The following is a 20,916-nucleotide window of genomic DNA, read 5'->3' on the forward strand; positions in this document are numbered from 1 at the left end:
GAGATCTGCTTTTATTATAACTTATTAATACACGGATGGTCATTTTTGGTTTGTTAGTTGTGTTGTTGGCCTGATCTCAGTGCCTCGTTTGTGTGCCTTTCATGCTACAAACCCTATTCTGTCTATGTCTCCGTGCTCACCGCTCCGGAAACCTTAATCCAGTGTGAAAGCAATTCTCTCTTTCAGATCTAATCAATGGAGGGCCAGGGCAGTGAGCCAGGGGGAACATCTCTGGCCTCTGCTCAGCTACAATCAATTTAGAACCATCGATTCAGTGATTGAAATACAAAGAGCAGACGCGCTGGACTGTACAGGTGCTTTAATGTTTGGGTGTGCCAAAATGTTGTATATCTCCCTGTGTGACGGGTTTCTCTTTAATATGTGTGCGTGTGTTTGTGTATATTACATTACTTCATGTGTGTGTCTATGGATAGTTGGATTTACGTTCGAGCCTCCTGTAGTAAAGTGGGGATGACATTTAATCTAGCGCCTCTGAGAAAAAAAGAAAATCACTCCTAATCCAATATGTCCTGCGTGTTTGTCAAAGGTGTGTGTGTGAGTGTTAAGCCTTTTTGAGCATTTGTGGGGGAAACAGCTCAACGCGTACACACGCCTTTGCAAACACATGACACACCGACATGGGGAGATACCCCCCCACCCCCGACGCGGGGCAAGACGGAGACCTTTGGCTGGATGTCCACATGCAGTTTAGAAGAGCCCTTGCACAACATTTGGCAGCTGCATAGAGTGTATTCATTTGGGAAATGTGTTTCGCTGAGTAATGTTTGAATTTAAAGATCAGCATTGCAGTGCACACTGTGTGCATGTGTGTGTTTTATGTTCCTAAACATGCAAGATCATAGATGTTGCCGTGTACATCATGTGTGCAGTTTCTCTCAAATAGGATAAGGCGTGTATGTGGGCTGCTGGGGTTGACTTGATAATTTGTTGAGCACATCTTGTAAAATGTTTTGACGCATTCATATACTGACTTTATCTCTCTCCTCTCTCCTTTACTCACACACTATTGCCACTGTGCCTTTGTGGTAATGGCTATCTGACATTCATACCGTTAATCCCTTTTCCCTGTTGGTCTTGGTGTTTTTCCCCCTCGATTTTCCGTGGGCCGGGTGTTGATGTCCAATATGTCACAGAGTCTTAACGAGGATGTGATACACACACTTTTCCGTAAGCCCCCTCGCGCTGAGACGTCCATGACGCACTTGTCAACTGTCATTCACTCTGCATCCAGGCGAATGACCTCTGGTCTCCGTCAGTCCCACGATGTGTGAAGACGATGTTGCGGAAGGAGGTCCCACGCTCTTCTACTCCTTTTAGGCATACGCACACAAACACATATGTTCGCGGGTGTCATGGCTCTGGGCATATTGACTAAGGCTGCCTGATAAAGGTCGGTGCTGTCCACATTTGGACAGGTGTGATGGGGACGTAATCTACAATCCGCCATATCGCGCTGGGTTTCTGTGTGAAATTGCGTGTCTGTCTGTCTGTCAGGAGGAGAATACGGCTTCCTGATGAGGTCGTATAGAGGCCATGCGCATATGTAAATAGGACATGAACATACATGTGGTGTGGGCGCGGTTACCTTTGGAGGATTTCAGTGCAGAGAATTGGGTCAGCCTCTGCTCAATCACGACATGAAACGGAATATTTGATGAACGCATCCGTTTGTCTTTGTTTCGGCATTCAAAAAACATTCCCATGGATGCACATCATTCATCCGTTGAGCTTTTCTGGTCACGCTTTGTCCTGATGTAAACCGAATCGCTATCGTCATTCTGAACTATGAATGGAGCTTTCTGCTTTGGGGCGGGACTTATGCATAGTTCATCAAAGCAGCATTTATTATCCAGCCTTTTTTCTCCCCGTTGCCTGTTGTCTCTTAGTATGCGATGAGAATTGGCTGCTTTGCACAGCGGGCATGTCGCGGAACGTTGCCAGCCACAATTTGACTGACATGACGCATACCTTAGCGCTTCCTGACTCTGTTTTTGCTCTCGCATTCTCAATTCCCTGCGTCTCGCTGTCTCACTCTCTATTTCCCTCACGCTGGTCCCTTTTTTTCTCTCCCACGCTTCACACATCATTTGTGTGTTCTCTTTTGATGCATACCTTTTTTTTATCATTATTTCCCATTAGGCGTAATAGCAGCAGGGGCGATGGACAGCGGATATGCTAGTACAGCTGGAGCAACATCTCGCTGGTGAATGCTTTAATTGCATTGGTGTAGGTGCTTGTGATGGTTGATGTCATCGCCATTCCCAGCAGGCAGTGTGTCGCTGCAGATTACCTTTCCATCACCGTAATGCTGAGGTCACCCATTGCCTCTTATGTTCTCCAACCCCCAACAGCCTCTTGTCCCGCCATCAGTGGCAGGCCACCACTTGAGGCCAGGCTCTAAAATCACTGTTGGATTTCAAGAAGCCAGATCTATGTCGACCCTCCACTCTCCCTTCTTGTCATCCACCTCCAATCCAACCTCTGACCTCCTCGATACGTCTGACAGCCTCTTTGCCATGTGTGAAAATGTCAACATCTGCATTTCAGGGTGCAGAGACGTAGTGGTGGGTTGTATTAGGACAAGGATGTTTCATTGCACTTCCATGTGATGGTGGCGTTTGGGGATGGAAAGGCCTCTAGTGGTTACACTCATTGGAGAGGGGAACATGCTGTGTGCAGCTGTGTGATGCTGACATTGGTGCTTGTCTTTGTCAGAATATTTGGGTGTGAACATTTTTGTTATGTGCTGTACACTGGAAACAGCGTAGGGACCATTCTGCTCTACGCTACCTTCAAATGTACATAATTACTCGTTCCCATTCAAAGGCCTCTTCACTCATTAGCGGGACCTTGACCCTCAGACTCCACATACATGGTTTTTTTTTAACCTATTAACATGGCTTGCTTGAACAATTCTCAAATTATTTTAACATTAAATGGGCTGGTAAGGAATTAAGATCTTTCATATTAAGATTGGGGTTATAAGCAGTGCGTCACCCCCAGATTTTCATTTAAATCTAAATGTAAATGTGTCAAATAAAATGAATTTGCCTTACATTACTTCAGCTTTAAAGAAACTGTTTAGAACTTGATTTTAAAAAAGTTGACTGGATAATCTTACTGTTACTGTTTTGCTATGTTGCCATGAATAAATAGAAAGGTTCTGTTTCCGGCAAAGTACTGTGAAAAAGCAAAACACCATTACAGTTCATCACAGAAACAAGCCTAATGAACAAAAGCTTCATAGCTTAACTCTGTCGACTCCCCGTTTGAGAATGTTGGGGTGGTATTTTGGTGACAGATTTTAATACCAGCAAGTAGATTCTTTCCTAAACACAGCTGCTATGCCTGTGAATACTACCAGTTTACTGCTTTTAGGTTGCAAACAACTAGCGACTGCATGAAACAGTGACATTGAAGATCATATACTAATGCAGTTGATTGGTAATTCTTCTTGGAAACATTGTAACAAATGTATTTTCGTGTATTTAGCCATTTTTCTTTGTTGCTTTTTATATGGATTCATGTGTCTGGGTATCAATGTTAATATATTATACACAAGCTCATTCTTTACATATCATAGTTTCTTCAATCAAATGATACCTCTAGTTTTATCTCTAACTCTAATTGTGAACTGAAGGGACAAGTCAATTTGGATGAGCAAGCCTTTTTCTCTCAGTTTTGCCACCTTTGCAACGTAATGGCGCATTGTTTACAACGTAAACGTCCTCATTAGGTTAAGCTCTGCTTGTGACAGAGAGGTTTGAAGGCCATACACGTAATGCTGTGTTGAGCAACAGCAAAAGAGCAAAAAGAGCAGGAGTGGGCATCTTTGGCTAACAGCTATAGATTAATTGATCCAGCCATGAAGTTAATGAGCTAGATCCTTTTTAAAAGAGACAGGTGCTGTGACAGAGCAAGCTAATAGTCTCTTAAAACTAGAGTGGTAGGAAGGAAAAAGCTATTCATCTTGCAACATATACTTTATTCAACGTTTGACAGAATCGCACGGTAATTGACGAGGCCCGATACTTCTATTACCTCATTGTGATCATCCTTCTTTGCAACTCATGATCCACAGACTCAACACAGGAGGCAACGCGGTATTTTCTACCAAATTCCAGATGGCTGAAAAGCCATTTTTGTCACTTGATGAACAGGATTTCATGTGATATAGTTTGCCGGGTGAATTTAGACTGATCAAGCATTGCATTCATATTGCAATTAAACGGCATTAATGAAATACTCCTTGCTCTTGACTGATTTTACCCCTCATCAAGTAACTCTTCTTCTCTGTCCCTAATACCCCTTTGCTTTTCGTCTGTTAGTTGGCAGTGGGCAACGGGCCTCCGTCCCTTGTTAGGTCCTGATTACAGTGTAGATTGTGGTGCGAGCACATGTGACGGAGGCTGGTTTTCTCCACTACCCTTGCGAGCCAAGGATGGATTGGCACCGTTGAGTCTCCTAGAATACCAATGCCGCCTTGTTTTCTCTTTTTTCCCCTGCCTCATTCTGACCACGCCTATGTCTGAACGATATGCTCGGTGCCTTGGCACGCAGCTGAATCTTCCTGGGAATTAAAATTGACCCGAGTCAATGTGCCGAGCGCGATGCGGAACAGCTAACTGCCAACGCAACGCTCGGTTATTGCAGAGTCTTCGTGGAGCAAAGGGATTATGCCGCTCTCTTGATCTGTAACGCGCGTACGCAGACTTTCATACACACGCGCGCATGCATGCACACGTGCAGACACGCGACTCATGCATGCGCTTTCAGTAAGCCAGATTTCCCAGTCGGCTGGTCTGTCATTGGCCGGCTGTTCAAAGGGAAAGTGTGGACCCCAAAAATATTGGCTGTGAGGTTACCATGGTAACAGCCTGCCCAGGGGCGTGGGCTGTCTGCTAAATTGTGCGCTGGTTTGTTAAGGCTTAAACACGCACACACACGCACACACACACCTTCATTTAAACAGAATGTCTCTTCTGAGATTCATTGTCCAGCAGAAACCTGCTTGGTTAATTAGCATTAGCAGTCAGACTGTTGGATTTCTCTTCCTTATGTGAAGCAAACAGATCTTTTTTAATTTTTTTTTTTTTAAATCACACACGGGCCTATTCTTTGTCTTTATCTGGACATTTTCTCGCTGCCTCCAGTCATTTTACAGCTGCACTGCCCTCTATTGAATCCAGTCCGACACAGTTCTCATTCTACAGGCATGGCTGTACGCTGCCTAACTGATGCCCCTTACCCAAGATAGGGGCATCAAATAGGTGTCAAAACCCGGGATAGGGATTTGTTTCTTATCATCCTCTGATATTCCTTCTCCTTGTGGGTACGTTAATGCCTCTGTCTTCTGATACAAGACTACATGGCAATAGAACAAGATGGGTAATTGGAGGGTATCCAGGCATCCTCGGCTTTCTCAGGGAGTTTTATTCCATGGGGTTTCTGCAGCATCAGACATTGCTGTATTGGCTATATGAGACGACAGGCTTGTCCAGATGATGTGTGTTTGGTGAGGGTAGCAGAACGTTAAGGAGAATCGCATGTGTGATGCTATGTGATGGTATGTGTGGGGGTGAGTTTGTGTGGGCGGTTGTGGGTTTAGGCGCGTGTTTTAGCTCCGAAGAGCGGCTCTGACAGGGCCAGAATGGACACATGATTAATGATCAGACGGAATGTCCTGTGGGAAGAACTCTTCAGCACCGCAGCTCTTAACAAAAGCCGATGAGGTATGCTCCATGCTCCAAGTATGCTTCAACCATCCCTTTTATTCCTGAGAAAACCTCTCTGGCCTGTCTTTTTTTTTTTTTATTCCTCCTTACATTCTCTCCTTCTGTGAGATTAGAAGGTGATGACATGCGGTAGTGGAGACATACACTGACCAGACTTACCAAGCGATGTCACCACTCTGAACCCCGATGCCTTCAAGTAGAGAAAGAAAGTTACATGCGCCTCCGATCGGATCGGATCTTTGCCTCAGAGGTTTTTCATGAGTCTCTGTTGGTAGTTTAGGAAAAATATGCAAAACATCTCTTGAATCATTTTATACAAATGAATAAATCATAAGCCTAAAAGGCATTATACCTCCACTCCACTATCCTCCGGGCTTTTTCTCTGACATGCCTTTGTTTTGAGCCGTGCCTCTCTCTCAACTTATTGTATTATGCTTTTCAATGACCTTGTGGAGAAATGGAACACCTGGGTTGGAAAAACTACTCATTATGGGAATACTCGCTGGAAAATGAACAATGACAGACGAGCGAGACTGAATATGAATAGGCTGCAGCACTGATTGCCTTTTTGTTTTAAATGTTGGCTGTCTTGCCACGTTTAGTGTCCCCTCCGTCAGACAAACGTGCTCATTTCACCACTGGCTTTCTATTGTCTGATTCGCCAGATACGCAAATCTATACTGGCATGCACTTTGCAAGTATGCAAAGTCTGTGGTCTGAGTGGGAGAGAGCTTTTTTTCTGAGTGATTGAGCAACAAAACAGTGAAATACGGGTCAACTGGGGTCTTGACCCGATCATAAGCCTGTCTGTTACGAGTGCTTGTGACTGGGGTGTGTGTACATGACTCCAAAGCTTGTAAAGGCTGTGATCCATCCCATGTGATGGATGAGGGCAGGGTTAAGGGTGCATTAGGGGCTTAAGAGTTATACTGACGCTAACCCGAAACTTGTGGCCTTTCTTTGGGTCAAGCACCCTCGCACAATGTTTTGAAACCTCAGAAAAGCAGGGTTGTAATTCAAGGCTAAAACTGGCACGTTTTTAAATTTAAAAGTGGGGGAAATTGTATAGATTGCATTAGGCGAAACGCAATTTTCTCAAGGTAAACGCCTGAGCATGACTTATAACAGCGACATGCTTAACTGTGTCAATATGGAGTGCTACATAATTTATACTTATGTATGTCATACTGAAGAACGCTTTCCTTTTAAATCTCAAGAGTTGTCACAGTACGATTCCACATCAGCTCCTGCACATGTGTGATGTTTTTTCCTTTCCTGGAAAAGTCAGTAACGGACTGTTTTTAGTCATAGAGCCATTTCTAAATGCATCTTGGTCTTAATCCTTTGCATTGGTTTCATGTAACTAGCGCAGATTTCCATTTTTATCTCAGACACAGATCTGGGGATGCTTGCATGAAAAGCAAATCTAAGTGCCATGTCCCCAATTAACTTGAATTCTGATGGGCTTTATATTGCAACTGCACATTCTAAATGCATGCACGTGGGTGAGAACCACTAAGCAGGCTCTCACGTGTGATGTATAGCCTGCAGTATGCACTCAGCAAATACACCGTGTGGTCAAACCCCCAGCAGTGCATACGAGCTATTGTTAAAGACTGTCCTCAGAGACTCGCTCACGTTGCAAATCATCTCATGTAGCCGAGACTAATCAATACATCTGCTGTGTTGAGTGAATATCCAATTTGTCTCCATATTAGCTTGGAAGTAGAGATACATCTTTGGTATACAAAGTCAGTCCTCAGGCTTGTTTATTAACTGTTTTTTAATTAGATTAGTCCAATTATTCTACATGCAAAGAGAAGCAGTACCAGCATCCCTCTCGGCCACGTTGCTGCGACGCAAATCCGTCGCCTTTAGACGGCCACACCTCCGTCGACTCACTCTGCTGAACTTGAGACCGAAGGAGAGAGATGATCAACTTTTACACAGATTCAAACATGTCAATCAAAACAACTGAAGCAACAAGGGGAGAAAAAGGTGGGAGAGGAGCGAGAGAAATGCATTACCAGTGGGACAGACGAAAAACAAGATGTGAGGGCCCGAGAAGAAGTTGGAAGGAGAGAAGGAGAGAAGAATACAGAGAATCCTGCAGAGACCACTTGAAAGGGAAGAATGTTTTGTTTCTTGCACGAGGCCAGTTCAGTTGTGGGTTATTCGCCCACTGGGGAGACTAACTACTCGTGGATCTAAGGTTTCCCTCCTGTCCCCGAAAACCAAAACATTTGATGAGTGATGGGTCAATGTGATATTTCCTGCAGTACAGGAACTTCTGGCCACCTCCAATCTAAATATTCACAAATCAGGAGAAAGAATTTTGGGCTCTTTTCCAAATTCAATGAAGCGTAAAGCTGCTCGGCCCCAAAGCTGCCCGCCCTTAGTGTGGTTCACATCACTTTTTTTATTCTCTCTCCATGTCTTTGCTCATTTTTGTTTCTTACACTGTGAGGCAGATCATCAAACAGCTACACAGTGAGTTTAATGCTAAGCTTCACGCACGTATTGTTTGTCGATTAGAAAAAGAACTTTAGCGCCAAGGTATAGCCGAATTTTAATCTTCACGGACATTCATTCTGTGTTGGATGTGAAGTCATTATATATGTGTACGCGCGCGCGTGTGTGTGTGCACAGCTGCCCGTTTGTTTGTTTTAGCCTGGCTGTCACTCACCTCCCTGTCCTCTAATGCTGAGCGTGCAGCATCTTCACTCGTCCAACCAGAGGCATTCAATTATCTCTGTTCTGTAGAACATGTGCTGGTCAAGTACGGCTGCAGCGTTTCATTTAACGGGGTCAGTGGTGGTTACACGAGTATACGGCTCTGTTAGTCAGCTCCGTGAATGTATTCTGGAGATGAGCATAGTATTGATGCCCATACAGGAGTGTGTGTGTCTCAAGACGTGTGTTTATTTGAGTGAATGTGTACACAATCTGCGTGTGTGTGCGCGTTGCATTCTTCTGCTCACAAGTTTGCCTTGAGGCGTTTTGCAGCGCTGCCGTCTCAGACGGCTGATTCAGCACAGCGCTCACTGCTCTCCTCTTCAGTTTTGCCCATTTATGAGAGTCCAGGCCGGCTTCTGTTTGTCTGTAAACACCACCCAAGGGCACAACCCAAATGCACACATTCTGCTCACACCCCATTAAACACACACTGAACAAGTTATTATGATCCCTTTTCATGAGAGTCAGGGCATTAGATCTGAGGATCGCTGGCTTGTGTGCGTGCGAGATGTGCGCGCGTGGTTCTCCGCTCACCCCGATGTATGAATTTCGTACGGCAAAGACGATGACACATAAGTTCTCTCCCACTCTCCTGCGGGAAAATGAATTTCTGCTCTGTGTTTTATCGTCTTGTGGTCTTTGATATCTTCAGAAGTTATTGCTTTGTAAAATGGCTGTGCGGCTGCTCGGTGCGTCCCCATATGGCCAGGGACAGTTTTAAGGGTCTCGATGTGCTCTGAATTAGATGGAGCTTACACACACAAAAATGTGTATTTCACATCAAGAAGGGCAACAAACTTCCTCTTTGAAGGACTAAAATAGTTGCTGACTAATACCCAATGTTCTTCCTGTGCCATCTCACTACAGTTGAATGACCTAATAACCTCATTATGACGCCACAGTTACAGGTTTTTATTGGTTTTGTGTTGGGACCTCATATTTACATAACACTGTAACATTTAAAATTAAATCAAATGTTACATTAAGCTCAACACTTAAAATTACACTAACTGCCGATAGATGAATACCTCATGACGGGATGCTAAACGCTAGAATAATCCATCGACACTTTGGCACGAACACACTCACACTTTAATCTGCGAAGCTCTGGCGTCTTTTACATAGAGACACAGGGGCTGAATCTGATTGGATAAAAGCAGGGGAAGACAGGAGCTGTGCAATGAGAAAATAATACATGAAGCATATTTATTTTAGCGAAGGAGCTCCTTCTCTAAAGCTGTGTTTGCTTGTTTTTGTACGGTCATGTATGTGTGTTTGTTTTGGATGGCACGGTCCAGCTGTGTTGTGGACAGTGGTGTGTGACTAGACATAAGGTCATTCAGTTAGCCCCTGGTGTGTTTGTTAGACTGCCACCAAAGGGAGATAGGGGGTAGCCCCTGTTGTGAGCTGTGTGTGTGTGTGTGTGTGTGTGTGATGTCTCCTCTTTCTCGTTCACCCCTTATTTTTCTTTGCTCTGTTCCACATCCTTCACTAACAGCCCATCAGAGATGGTTGGCTGAATGGTATGAATGGAAGACTCATAAAAGCGAGAACCTGCTCATTTTACAACGTAAACTAGCCCTTCGGTGCATTTTTAACGAAGCATAACATGTTAGAAATAAATCTTAAAAGCCTGTTTATTCAAAGGTGTGAAGGTTTTGCTCACTGTCCGCTGTTTGATCCGGCAGTGAGGTTTTGTGTAACCAGCTAATTCAGATTTCCTTTGCTTTGACCATTTGACCAAGAAACTCCAACAACTCTCATTATTTTGTTTACCTGATACAATATTTTGTTACAATGATATATATTTGCTGTACCATTGTGTTTTTACAGAACTATAAGCATACCCTAGATCAAATTCCAAACCATTATATTCTTTTACTCGGGTTAATCGACACAGCTGGAGAAACTGTACGATGGTTGTCCCATCAAATTTATAGCCCCTCCCCTCCGGAGTGCGGCACTACCACAGCTTTGTCCCCCATCAGTAAGCCTGGTAAAATATTATCCATTCGTCATGGTTAAATAGTCAGTAAATCCTTCCGCACAGTGCAGACCCCTTTGTAGCCTTGTATTCTTCTGGGATATGAGGTTAAATGGATTTGGTTATTGCTTCGAGTGGCCAAGTGACTTTGTCCTCCTCCGCAGCCTCTAAAATTCAGGGCTCAAACACATAAGTTACTATTTTGCCAAATGTGTTTGAATATCCTGTGCCCCCCTAAATATCGTCAGTATATTTACACTTAAATATTGCAAATTAAGTCAAAACAAACTTGCCAATACTTTCTATGTCAATTTGTCTACTAATACTACTTGTGTGCTACTGGCTTGTGTCTTGACTGTATCTGTTTAATTTAATTTTTCCCAAACTGTTGTCTGTTCCCGCAGCGTGCCCCCCGGGTACCTTCAAGTCGACCCAGGGTCCAGGTCTGTGTCTGCAGTGCCCCCCCAACAGCCGCTCCACAGCGGAGGCCGCCACCATCTGCGTGTGCCGCAACGGTTATTACCGCGGCGACGGCGATCAGCCGGACGAGCCCTGCACCAGTGAGTTTATCGTACATGACATTACTTGCGCGCCGGAACACCGCCACACGCTTACATTCTCGTAGGACGAGCTCCTGTCATGGGCGTCCATGTATCCATTTTAGCCGACATTTATATGCATGCATATTGAAAAGGCTGCTCATGCATATAAAAGCCACTGTTTCTCAGCCTATGTCTCTTTGTCACTGTCTTAAAACCAGCACATGTACTACTATTTAAATGAGCTCAGCCCAGCTTTTCCAGACTGGTTATAAGAATCATTTTAGGATTTCCATTGTGGTTGTCTCTGTTCATCCCTCTCTCCTCTGTTATCTCACTCCCTCTCTGTCTTTTTTGCTTGTCTCTTCTTTCTTTTGGTCTTCTATCATCCCCTGAAGTCCTAATTACTCAGGCAGCTGCTGCGAAGCTTTGACAGAGTCCTTCCGCTACCTGCTGGAGACCCAATAAGGCCTCTCACAGCATCATATTTATCTTAATGTGATGTGAAAAACAGAACGCTAAGCTTTCCCGTCGTTCCCTGTTAACACACAGTTCCACACAAGGCGAGCACCTGAAAAGTGTGTTTACCTCTCTTCCTTTGCGGCCAGTGGGAAGTGTCTTAATGGTTAATTCACCTCACAACAGCAGCCCTGGAAACTTGATTGGTGTGGTTGTGTATTTAATTAGTCCTGATGTATTCGCATAGACCTGGCTAATTGGCCTTAGGAATGGGCTCGGGACCGCAGTCATTTCTAAATCATTTAACAGCCTTTGCAGCTAAAACATACTGAATGCACCTCTTTTGCCATGTTTCCTTTTCACACCTATTGCCTTAAAGTTGGAGTGGAACCCAAACATAGCATGGCTGTCTGTCTGACTATTTGAATGCTTCCCAAGAGTAGCCGTCCACACCTTTTTAGGCGTTGGTTGTTCTCAAAGGACGACAACCCACATTCACCCTGAGTTTCCTCCACCCACCCATGGTACTCTAAACATCTCTCTGGTGGATTAGTGAGCGCTCCATCAACTACAGCATCTGCCTCTACCTCGAGGCCGCAACCGTTCCCCAGTGAGATCCCTCTGGTCCGTGTTCAGTTTCCGAATGCAGGCTGCGTTACCTTTCTTCTATTCTTTCAATCACAGCAATTCGGTCTTCGCTCCTCTGTCTAATGTTCTTTTTCCACCTACTTCACGCTCAGTTTTCTTCTCAATTTTGAGCCGGACAAATGATAAATAATGGTTGATATGTCTTTAAAAAGTACAAATTGTCCGATACGTTTTCCAACCACCCCTTTTAACTTTACCCAAGTAGTTAGTTCCTCCTCAATTTGAGTAGAAAGAAATACTTTGCAACACCACATTGAAAGCCTCCACAAAAGGTTGAATCATGCAGCAGCGGCTGAGCGTGATGCTCAGGGTGCCCTATCTCAGCGGGGGGGGGGGGGGGTCTCAGTGAGATCATCCTAGTAAGAATCTCTTTAATACTGCTGGCCCCGATAAGAGCCCTGCTTGAGTAGCATAAATCAGGCCAATCTGCAGCAGCCGAAGCTTCGGCGCCTCTTGCCGCCATCAGAGGTCCTTGTGTGCTTCAGATCAGTCTGATTAGCTTTCTGACGGATTGTCCGACGCCGGCCTCTAAGGCGGGGAGGGTTCACGTAACAACCCCCCCCCACACACACACACACACCTATATCACCCTACCACGCTTCAACACCACGCCAAGCGTTCTGTCTCTCCGCCTGAAGCCCCCTCCTCTCAGCTTGGCTGCCCGGTGTCCTGGGTTCTGCCCCGCACCGTTTCCCCCCCCTTAGGTTACGCAGTCCGACGCACCCGGGGAGCGTGCACGTGTGAAAGGGAGCTTGTGTGAGTGTGTTGGAGGAGGTCAGTCGGATCCACCATGCTGGGTTTCTCAAAGTGTGAGTTGGAGAAGGAGAAGGACACGCTGAGTGGAAGCTGAGGGGAGTCTGGAGTTGAAACAAGTGATGATTGGTTCGTAGTGGAGAAGGGATGCAGTGATGGAGCAAGCTGGTGTGAGGAGTATCGGCAAGGGGAAGGGACTGATGGGAAGGAAGGACTAATGACAAAGATAGGTAGGAAACAAAAATCCATCAATACAGTACAAGGGACATGACGAACTGAGATTTTAATCTTTTCATTTCAAGGTTAAGGCTGAATGTCAAATAAATAATGAATTAAAATAGCTCCACGCACAGGCCGCAGTAACTCGGAATAAATTCCATTGAGGCAGAATACAATGTTATTTTTTTTTTTTTAAGTAATTGAATCAGCATAACTCTAGGAAAAGAGAAGGAAAACCGCATGTTTATTACATTCCTGATCCATTCCAAATTGGCTCTGAATCTTGCGGATCAAATTCAATACTCTTCAATGTCTGTGCCCGTCCCCTGAAAACCCCCCTTGATCCCTGTCAAACACTGTCCGCGCCTTGTAAAAACCCATCAAAGTTCCTGCCTGAAACAACAGGGTTACCTGCTTTTCAATTCTCCTCAGCAGTCCATTTAAACCTTTTCTTCTTCTTTGCTCTGCTATACTGCAGATTCTCTCCCCTTGTTCTGTTCTCAAAGAGAAAGAGGAGGGGCGGGCTGCACTAGTCTCCCTCTCTCTCCCTTTGCCTCTCTCTGTTTGTGTCACATTAAAAAATGCAGGTTTTGAGATTATCCTGTTTTGAGTTAACAAAAAACTTCAATCTTCCAATAATCCGTCTATGACCCTCAGTCTCAAAGTCGGACAGTATTAGTCCTTGTGACACCTTTTATTTAATGTCTCATCAACCCACACAGCGCGTCCCCCTTTCTCCCAGCTGTGATTAGTATCTGCACACAGGGGCCCTCTCTTGGTCCCTCAGGGCCTGTTTTACATCATGAATACAAACATGTTCGAAAGAAGAGAAGATTCGGTCTCAGACCATTCAAAGGAAGAATTGTTTTGGTCTTGGCAGTAGAACACTGTGTACTGTATTAGCAGGCCAAAAAAAAGAAAGGTTTGTGGTCCATTAAAGTCTAGGTGGCACCTTAATGCAGCATGATGAGTTATTATCAGTTTTATTTGGCCAAATTTACAAGGGTGAATCCCAAACTCTCCGGTCCCGACATAATTGGTATTTTGGGGTTTATTCTCATGAATGTAGACAATAAAAGCAAGGTGACCAGACTTTTACCATCTCCACAAATTCAGTTGAAGCTTCAATCAACTCGGCTTCATTTTTTTCTTTGCTACATTTGTGGCTTGCTGTTCTCCTGCTTCCTGGACAACCAAATTATTCAGGAAGAAGAGTAATTGTGTCAGCTAGAATAATCGTGTCCCCGTGATTGCCACGGCTTTTAAAACAGTATACAATTAATTATGCAATTGCCCATTCTAACAGATAACACCGGCATTGATAAATGCTCAAGTTACCGGACATCTTGCGCGTGTTGTTGTGATTGCACCATTAAAATAGAGCCCTGACTTTGCTCAGATGCAAATCACAAAGAGCATTGGAGCTGCTCGGACACAACCTTCACTTAATCGAAAGCAACTTATGTATGTTAGGTCAACAAAATCTGACTCGCACTGAAAGGAAGCTGAGAAACGTTCTCAACACATTGAATGATTTGGAAACTAACATGTGTAGAAATAGATCTCTGCCGTAACTGTCTGCCGTAAACACACAGTAATAAGAAATTCAAGCGCTGGGTCATTATATGCTTGAAAGTATATGTGTATGTTTTTTCTCCTATTTTTCTAATGGGAAAAAAAGAGGAGAAGAAAAGAAGAAGAAGAGTATGTTAGAGAGCTGAGTAATTCTTCAAAGAGTTTCTAGAGTTGAACAGAATTTATTTTCACAGTAGTCGTGGTGGGTCAGTTAAACTCCTCTTCTAATAATAAAGGTCACGCATTATGGAGGATGAATTGGAACCAGATCGGCTCCGCGGGGCAGCCTCACTTAACCCTAAGCAACACTGACTAAGGGCTTTGGCGAGGTTTCTGCTTTATCGCCAGTGTCTGCTAACGGTGAAGAAAGAGCATCCGCACGGACGCAGTCTCTACACGCTGCCGTCGGAGCAGATTTTGAACTCTTAGCGAATTGTGCTCCAATTGCGTCAGGCTGAAGAAGCCACTTTCCTACAACCTAATATTAAGCCCCCGCTCAAGCAAAACAATTATTGAATTATTTTGTGATTTCTGTCTGGATGTTATGTCTGAGGTTCTGCTCCAGCTGTGGGCTGTGAGGGAGTCAATGGGAGCGTGACACTCCAGGGCCACTTTGCTAAGAATACTCCATGCAACACTGCGTTTTGCAGAACCGCCGATGTTTGCTAGACGCACACTTTTCTCCGTATGATCCCTCGGGGTGTGAATGGATACATTAGCATTCCAATACCGATGGAGATGGCGAAAAAAAGGAGACAAAGAAGCTGCTCTTCACACTGCAACACTTTATTACAGGGTTGTAAATTAGCTAAATTGACCCAGCAGCAGGCAGATTCATGAAAGACTTTTTCCAGTTATTTTGCTCATAGCATTATCGCAGCTTACCTTTCTAACTTGTTCATTCTGGAAATTCCAGCCGTACGGTAAATAATCCCAGCTAATTTGGATTACACCTGCTGTTTCCGTGCGCCCTCCAGGTGTCCCGTCCAGCCCGCGGAATGTCATCTCCATAGTGAACGAAACGTCGGTGATCCTGGAGTGGCATTCTCCCAGGGAGACGGGCGGCCGCGAAGACGTCGTCTACAACATCGTTTGCAAAAAGTGCCGGGCCGACCGTCGCTCCTGCTCCCACTGCGACGACAACGTGGACTTCGTCCCTCGGCAGCTGGGTCTGACTGACACCAGGGTGTTCATCAGCAACCTCTGGGCGCACACTCTCTACAGCTTTGAAATACAAGCTGTCAATGGAGTGAGCAATAGGAGCCCGTACCCTTCGCAGCATGTTTCCATCGATATCACCACCAACCAGGCCGGTAAGTGGCTGCTACGGCCGCGTCTCGTGATGACAGGGCGGCGGCGTTGATGAGGATGACAGCCGTATTTTGTTATCCATTTGAAATGGCAAATTCAAAAAAAATCTCCAATTTGCAAAGTTATTATTGTTGTTCTTGGTATTGGTGGTATTAGATTTAAATCATATCACTTTTAAAATACCATCATCTTTTACAATTTGCATTTGAGTGTTAATCCAGGCCTCGGCTGACACGGCTGCTTGAAGCCAGCTGGTTTAGTAAAAGTTCCACATACATGTTCTCTTTCTCCGCCTTCCCGGAATCAAAGCAACGACTTTCATTTATACAAACATGGTGGAGGAGTTCAGGCTCAACACAGAGCATGTTACATTTTGTAGGACAAGCGCCATTTACTGCAGCAACCCTCTCTCCTTTTTGGTTTATTTACACATTAAATCTGATGATGGGAATAAACCGAGTTTGCATTCCAGAAATTCTTGCTTTTCAGCACTGAAGGTAATCGCCCTTCAAAAACACAAGTCATTTATGAAACCCCTTTACATGTTTTTTGAAGTTCACATCTGGAGGTTGCGGCTTGGTGCTTCACTGACTGACTGATTTTTTTCGTGTTTTTTTTTCTTTGGTTTTTGTTGAATTTAGACTTTGTTGTCACGAGCGATGCCGCACAGCAAGCCTCAGTACTTCCCTCCCTCACGGAAGGCTACGCCCCAGTTTAAAGCCGCCTGTAAATCTTCAGATTCCTACACTGCTGTCTGAATTAACAAAAAAACACAAGAAAATGAATCTTACTTAATTCTGCCCTTTTAATACAGTAGAGGAATTCTGAGCGGTACGCTTCGTCTGCAGAGCCACCGCTCCGTGTTGCTCTGTTCTCGGCTTAGCAAGGCAGCAAACAGAACTACAAGCTCCCCCCTATGGTGTCGTATCAGAGCTACCCCGCTCCCCTGTTTAGTTTGTGTTTGCGTGCATTTGTGTGTGTCCTCTGCACTTTGATGGACCAGCGCACAGCCGAAGAAAATGACCTTCGTACTCCTCCTGTCCTTCTGTCTTTTTTCCCGTCCGTCTCTCTCTGTGTTTGTGTGCTCATTCTCTTAACTGCGCCCGATGGGACCTGAGCTCAGCCGATGGAAATGACAGGTCGAGAATATTTTCTCTGCCGGAGACTTTCTTTTTTTTTTTTTTTTTGCAACCCTGTTTTTCATGCTTTTGTAGATATTTGACTTGCGCACAGAAGCAACTATCAAGGGACAAGTATTGACCATGTCAAACATGTAGATGAGGCTTGCTTTGTTTTTGGTCCATCTGTGGATGCAGCGGACCGTGAAAGTCACGGCTTAAGCTTATGGGACCTATTAATAGACAAAGTGAAGTTTCTTTTTGTTGAACTAAAGGGATGAACCCATCTGACTCTTCTTAGTCCTGGTACTTGTGTATCGGACATCAGCGAATACAGAGTACCGGTCCGATGTAAGTGTTTGAATAGGAAGCTGTGGGCCTCGCTGGTTGGAAGTGACTGGGACCATTGTTAGTTTTGTTTTTCTTTTCTAACTTAACTCCTAAAATGTGTGATTATTTATTATTTTTTTAAATAATAGATACAAGCATCTTCAAGAAATGTAAAATTAACTGGAATTACAGTTAAATTGTTAAAGGTGGCAACCCATGTTTGGGTTGTTAAACAGGAATTCAAATTCCATTTTTTATTATATATCATATAGAACCAAATAGACCTCTAATGAAATCTTGTCAAATTTCAGGCACGAGATTTTTGGTCAACTTTTGTCAGCTGGGGCCCCCAAACCTTCTATTGGCTATGCAATGATTTCCTCTGTTACACTCTCTACAAAGTCTGACCCAACAACAAAATCCCTAATGCCAAATGAATTCCAAATTACGCACACTTGTAGTTTAATTGCGGAATGAAGTTATTTCACATTTATCTTGAAGACCCAGAAATGGGAATTACTGGATTCGCTTCCCTTTTGTATAGGAGCGCGTTTTGAAATGAAATCTGGCCTAGTTGCTGGAGAGTCTGTAAGGTATTTGATTACGATAATTCCCAGAAGAATGTAATGAACAACCAGACTTGTCTTTGTTTGAGAATGAATCCGGAGGGAGGGAGGGGGTAGTGGGAGGGAAGACGGGGCCGGATGGTGAAAGGAACTTTTTTTTTTTCTTCCTTTGACCAGACTGCGACAGCGAAGGAGAGGAAAATGAGGCAGTAAATAGGTCTGATTATCAGGGTGGCCTAATGGTTCTGACTGTCCCCATTTGACAGGCTAATAGCACGCTTGACAGATAGATGTGGAAGAAGCAATGCACAGGCCTATTGTTGAGGTCTGCTGTAGTAATGAGGTGTCTACCAGTAATCTGCCAGTCCTATGTCCAGCCCTATGTGGCCCTTTGTAGCCAGGTAATTGCCCTGTTCCTGGTTTCGACAGGGGCTTTTATTGGCAGGCCGCTGAAAAGGCAGAAGCATTCAGAAGGGATTTGTGACAATATTAATGCAATTCAACTACTAAAAGATGAGGCACTTTAAGAATTGAGGCTCTATTGTTGTGGCGTCATGAAGGCTGCATTAACTCATGCAGGCGATTTTTCATCATTTTGGAAACGCTCTTGTCTGTTCATTTGGTATTTTTGTGCAGTGCGTAGCTCGAATCATGCTATGTTGGGAGAGGTGACGTAACAAAATGCAAGTTCCATATGTAATAGGAGAGGTGTTTCCGTCTGGGGCACAATGGAATTGCTAAACAGTCAATCGACCAGATATATTTTATTAGTTGAAATAGGTTTGTTTCTCCTTCAGATTGCAAGCCAATTTCACTTCAATGACTCAGCCTGTCAAGGTGAGCCATTTTTCTCATGTACGATCTGGCTGTTAAAAGGTTTTGAGGTAATTAAAATGATTGCTGCGCAGGTAATTATTAATTAACATACCCCTTTGTTTATCGTTCATTCTGTCCATCCTCTTTGCAAACAATCGGCATGGCTGTGTGTTTGTGGAAGTAAATCGCTTGTGCATTTGGACATGCACTGGAGAAGCGATTGCGGTTGTCACTGTGTCCCAAAGTGTCCCAAAATTAAGGGCATGTTATATCAATCTCTATACACAAGGTACATCTAAATTTAAAGGACGACCTCACCAATTTTCAACCTTATCTTGCTTTACAGTGACCAGCTAATCCACAGCAAGCAACATTATCCTATAGCACACCAAAGCTGCAGAAAACATCTGTCTAAGCCTCAGTTCTGTTTGGTTAAAATAATGACAAGAGGCCTTTGTACCAAAATATAGCTTCCCTTGCACATATCATCGCGCTCAGAAGCACATCGCTGGTCATGGGTTTTGAGGAGGATAAATTCCAGGCTCACGAAGGCTTTACACGAGATATAGTCCGTCGTCAAAAGTAATGGTATATTATGACCCTTCCAGCACTATAGAAATGTCAACCCATGAGAGAATAAATAGATGAAGTGGTCCTTTAAGTCCGATTACCCGGGAAAGATACAGTTTGTCTTTGTCTCAATGGAGTCGTTGCCTTTTCAACTTCGACATGGCTTTAGTGTGTGTGTGTAGGAACAGAGACGAGAGACAACCTGAAGAACTGTCAGGCGGCAGGCGTGAGAGGGTTTTTCGTGTGAATTGGCCACAAAGAGACAAAGGTGAGAAAAGGAAAATGGACCAGGAAGAGGAGAGGAGGAAATAATGGATGTGAGGAGGAAGTTGAGGATTTAGTGTGAAGCAACGAAGAGGCCATTTAACTGCCCTCCATCCTAGTGTGTGTCTGGGAGGAAGGACTGATCAATAGTGTGATTTAGGAGGTCATTCACTGCCTGTGCTCGCCAGGAGATGCACGCACACACACACACACACACACCCAGACACAGGCATACGACTATATACAGTGCCCTATTGGGCATCATTCACACCTGGCCTCAATTCAGTCATCTTGATCTAGCTATTTAACAAAAGTCATTTTTCTCTCTGCTTGTGAAACAGCGTGGTTGAATGAATGGGGAAGAAATGTCTCTGCGCTCAGGTAATTAATCAGGTTGGTAATTTACCATGATGATAAATATGTGTAGCAGTGGTGAAAACCTCAAACGTGCCAACCATGTTTTCTCATGTAATCCAGCATTTGATTTCCACCCATTACTGATTCAGATGGTGGATTCTCCATCATTTACACATTTTACAACTACTTTCTACGTAAGAAAAAAAGTCAATATAACGTATGACTGGTATCTTTTCCAACTAATGCCTGATTTCCAACAGTTCTCTGGTCTGACTGGCACAGCCTTCCTGACCCAGATGATGTGCCAACAGACCACAGAATGCCAACTATATTTACAAACACTCCTTCTCCACTTGGCCGCTCTGTTTGGAGAGCTTTTCCCACAGAAATGCAAACACCTCAAGTACAACCGGGTACAAGATGTTGTGCACTACACTGAAATCCAAACAACTGGAAGAATTAGAACTGCTTTTTTTGGGGGGGGGCATCTTTTCATTCCATTGGATGTCATGAAGCCCAAAAGAAGAGGTATCAGCTGCAGGCAAAAGGAACCGTGTGGGCTTTAATGCTACCTGGATGTCTTTACAAAGTGTATTAAGTAACGCTAGAAAGTGTGTGTGTGTGTGTGTGTGGCAAGGTGAAAAGTAAGCTTATGCAGTGTACAAGTGCCTTTTTTAATAACAGCGCTCCGTTTCAAATCCACAGCGTTAAAAGTGATTTTTGAAAATAATTGCAACCATAATTTCTTGACAGAAATTGATGGTGCTGAACTGATCCCTCTTCATGATGTTTGAGGCCTTTTTACCGTGTAGTCATGGCTGGCTTGGCTGGCTGAGCCCCTTGCTAATAGGGAGGCCAGTAGTTAAAACCTATGCCTTTCTTTGACAGAGGCACAGCACATGACTATAGGCCGCT

The 20,916-nt window shown here is 44.2% G+C and overlaps 1 protein-coding gene across 4 annotated transcripts in view; it reads left to right on the forward strand.

The window, feature by feature from the left end:
- Positions 1-20,916, forward strand: part of LOC120816070 (ephrin type-B receptor 1-B) — a 121,891-nt gene that overhangs the window by 64,199 nt on the left and 36,776 nt on the right. For all 4 annotated transcript variants that reach the window (XR_005711801.2, XR_013467058.1, XM_040171379.2 and 1 more), the window contains exons 4-5: positions 10,881-11,036; positions 15,647-15,982. Coding sequence is in view for 2 of the 4 variants with exons in the window: in XM_040171379.2 (XP_040027313.1) it covers positions 10,881-11,036; positions 15,647-15,982 (492 nt within the window). In the remaining 2 variants the exon portion in view is untranslated. The remainder of the gene's footprint in view (positions 1-10,880; positions 11,037-15,646; positions 15,983-20,916) is intronic.

Source organism: Gasterosteus aculeatus, chromosome 3 (assembly GCF_964276395.1).
Source record: "Gasterosteus aculeatus chromosome 3, fGasAcu3.hap1.1, whole genome shotgun sequence".
NCBI classification, from domain to species: domain Eukaryota; kingdom Metazoa; phylum Chordata; class Actinopteri; order Perciformes; family Gasterosteidae; genus Gasterosteus; species Gasterosteus aculeatus.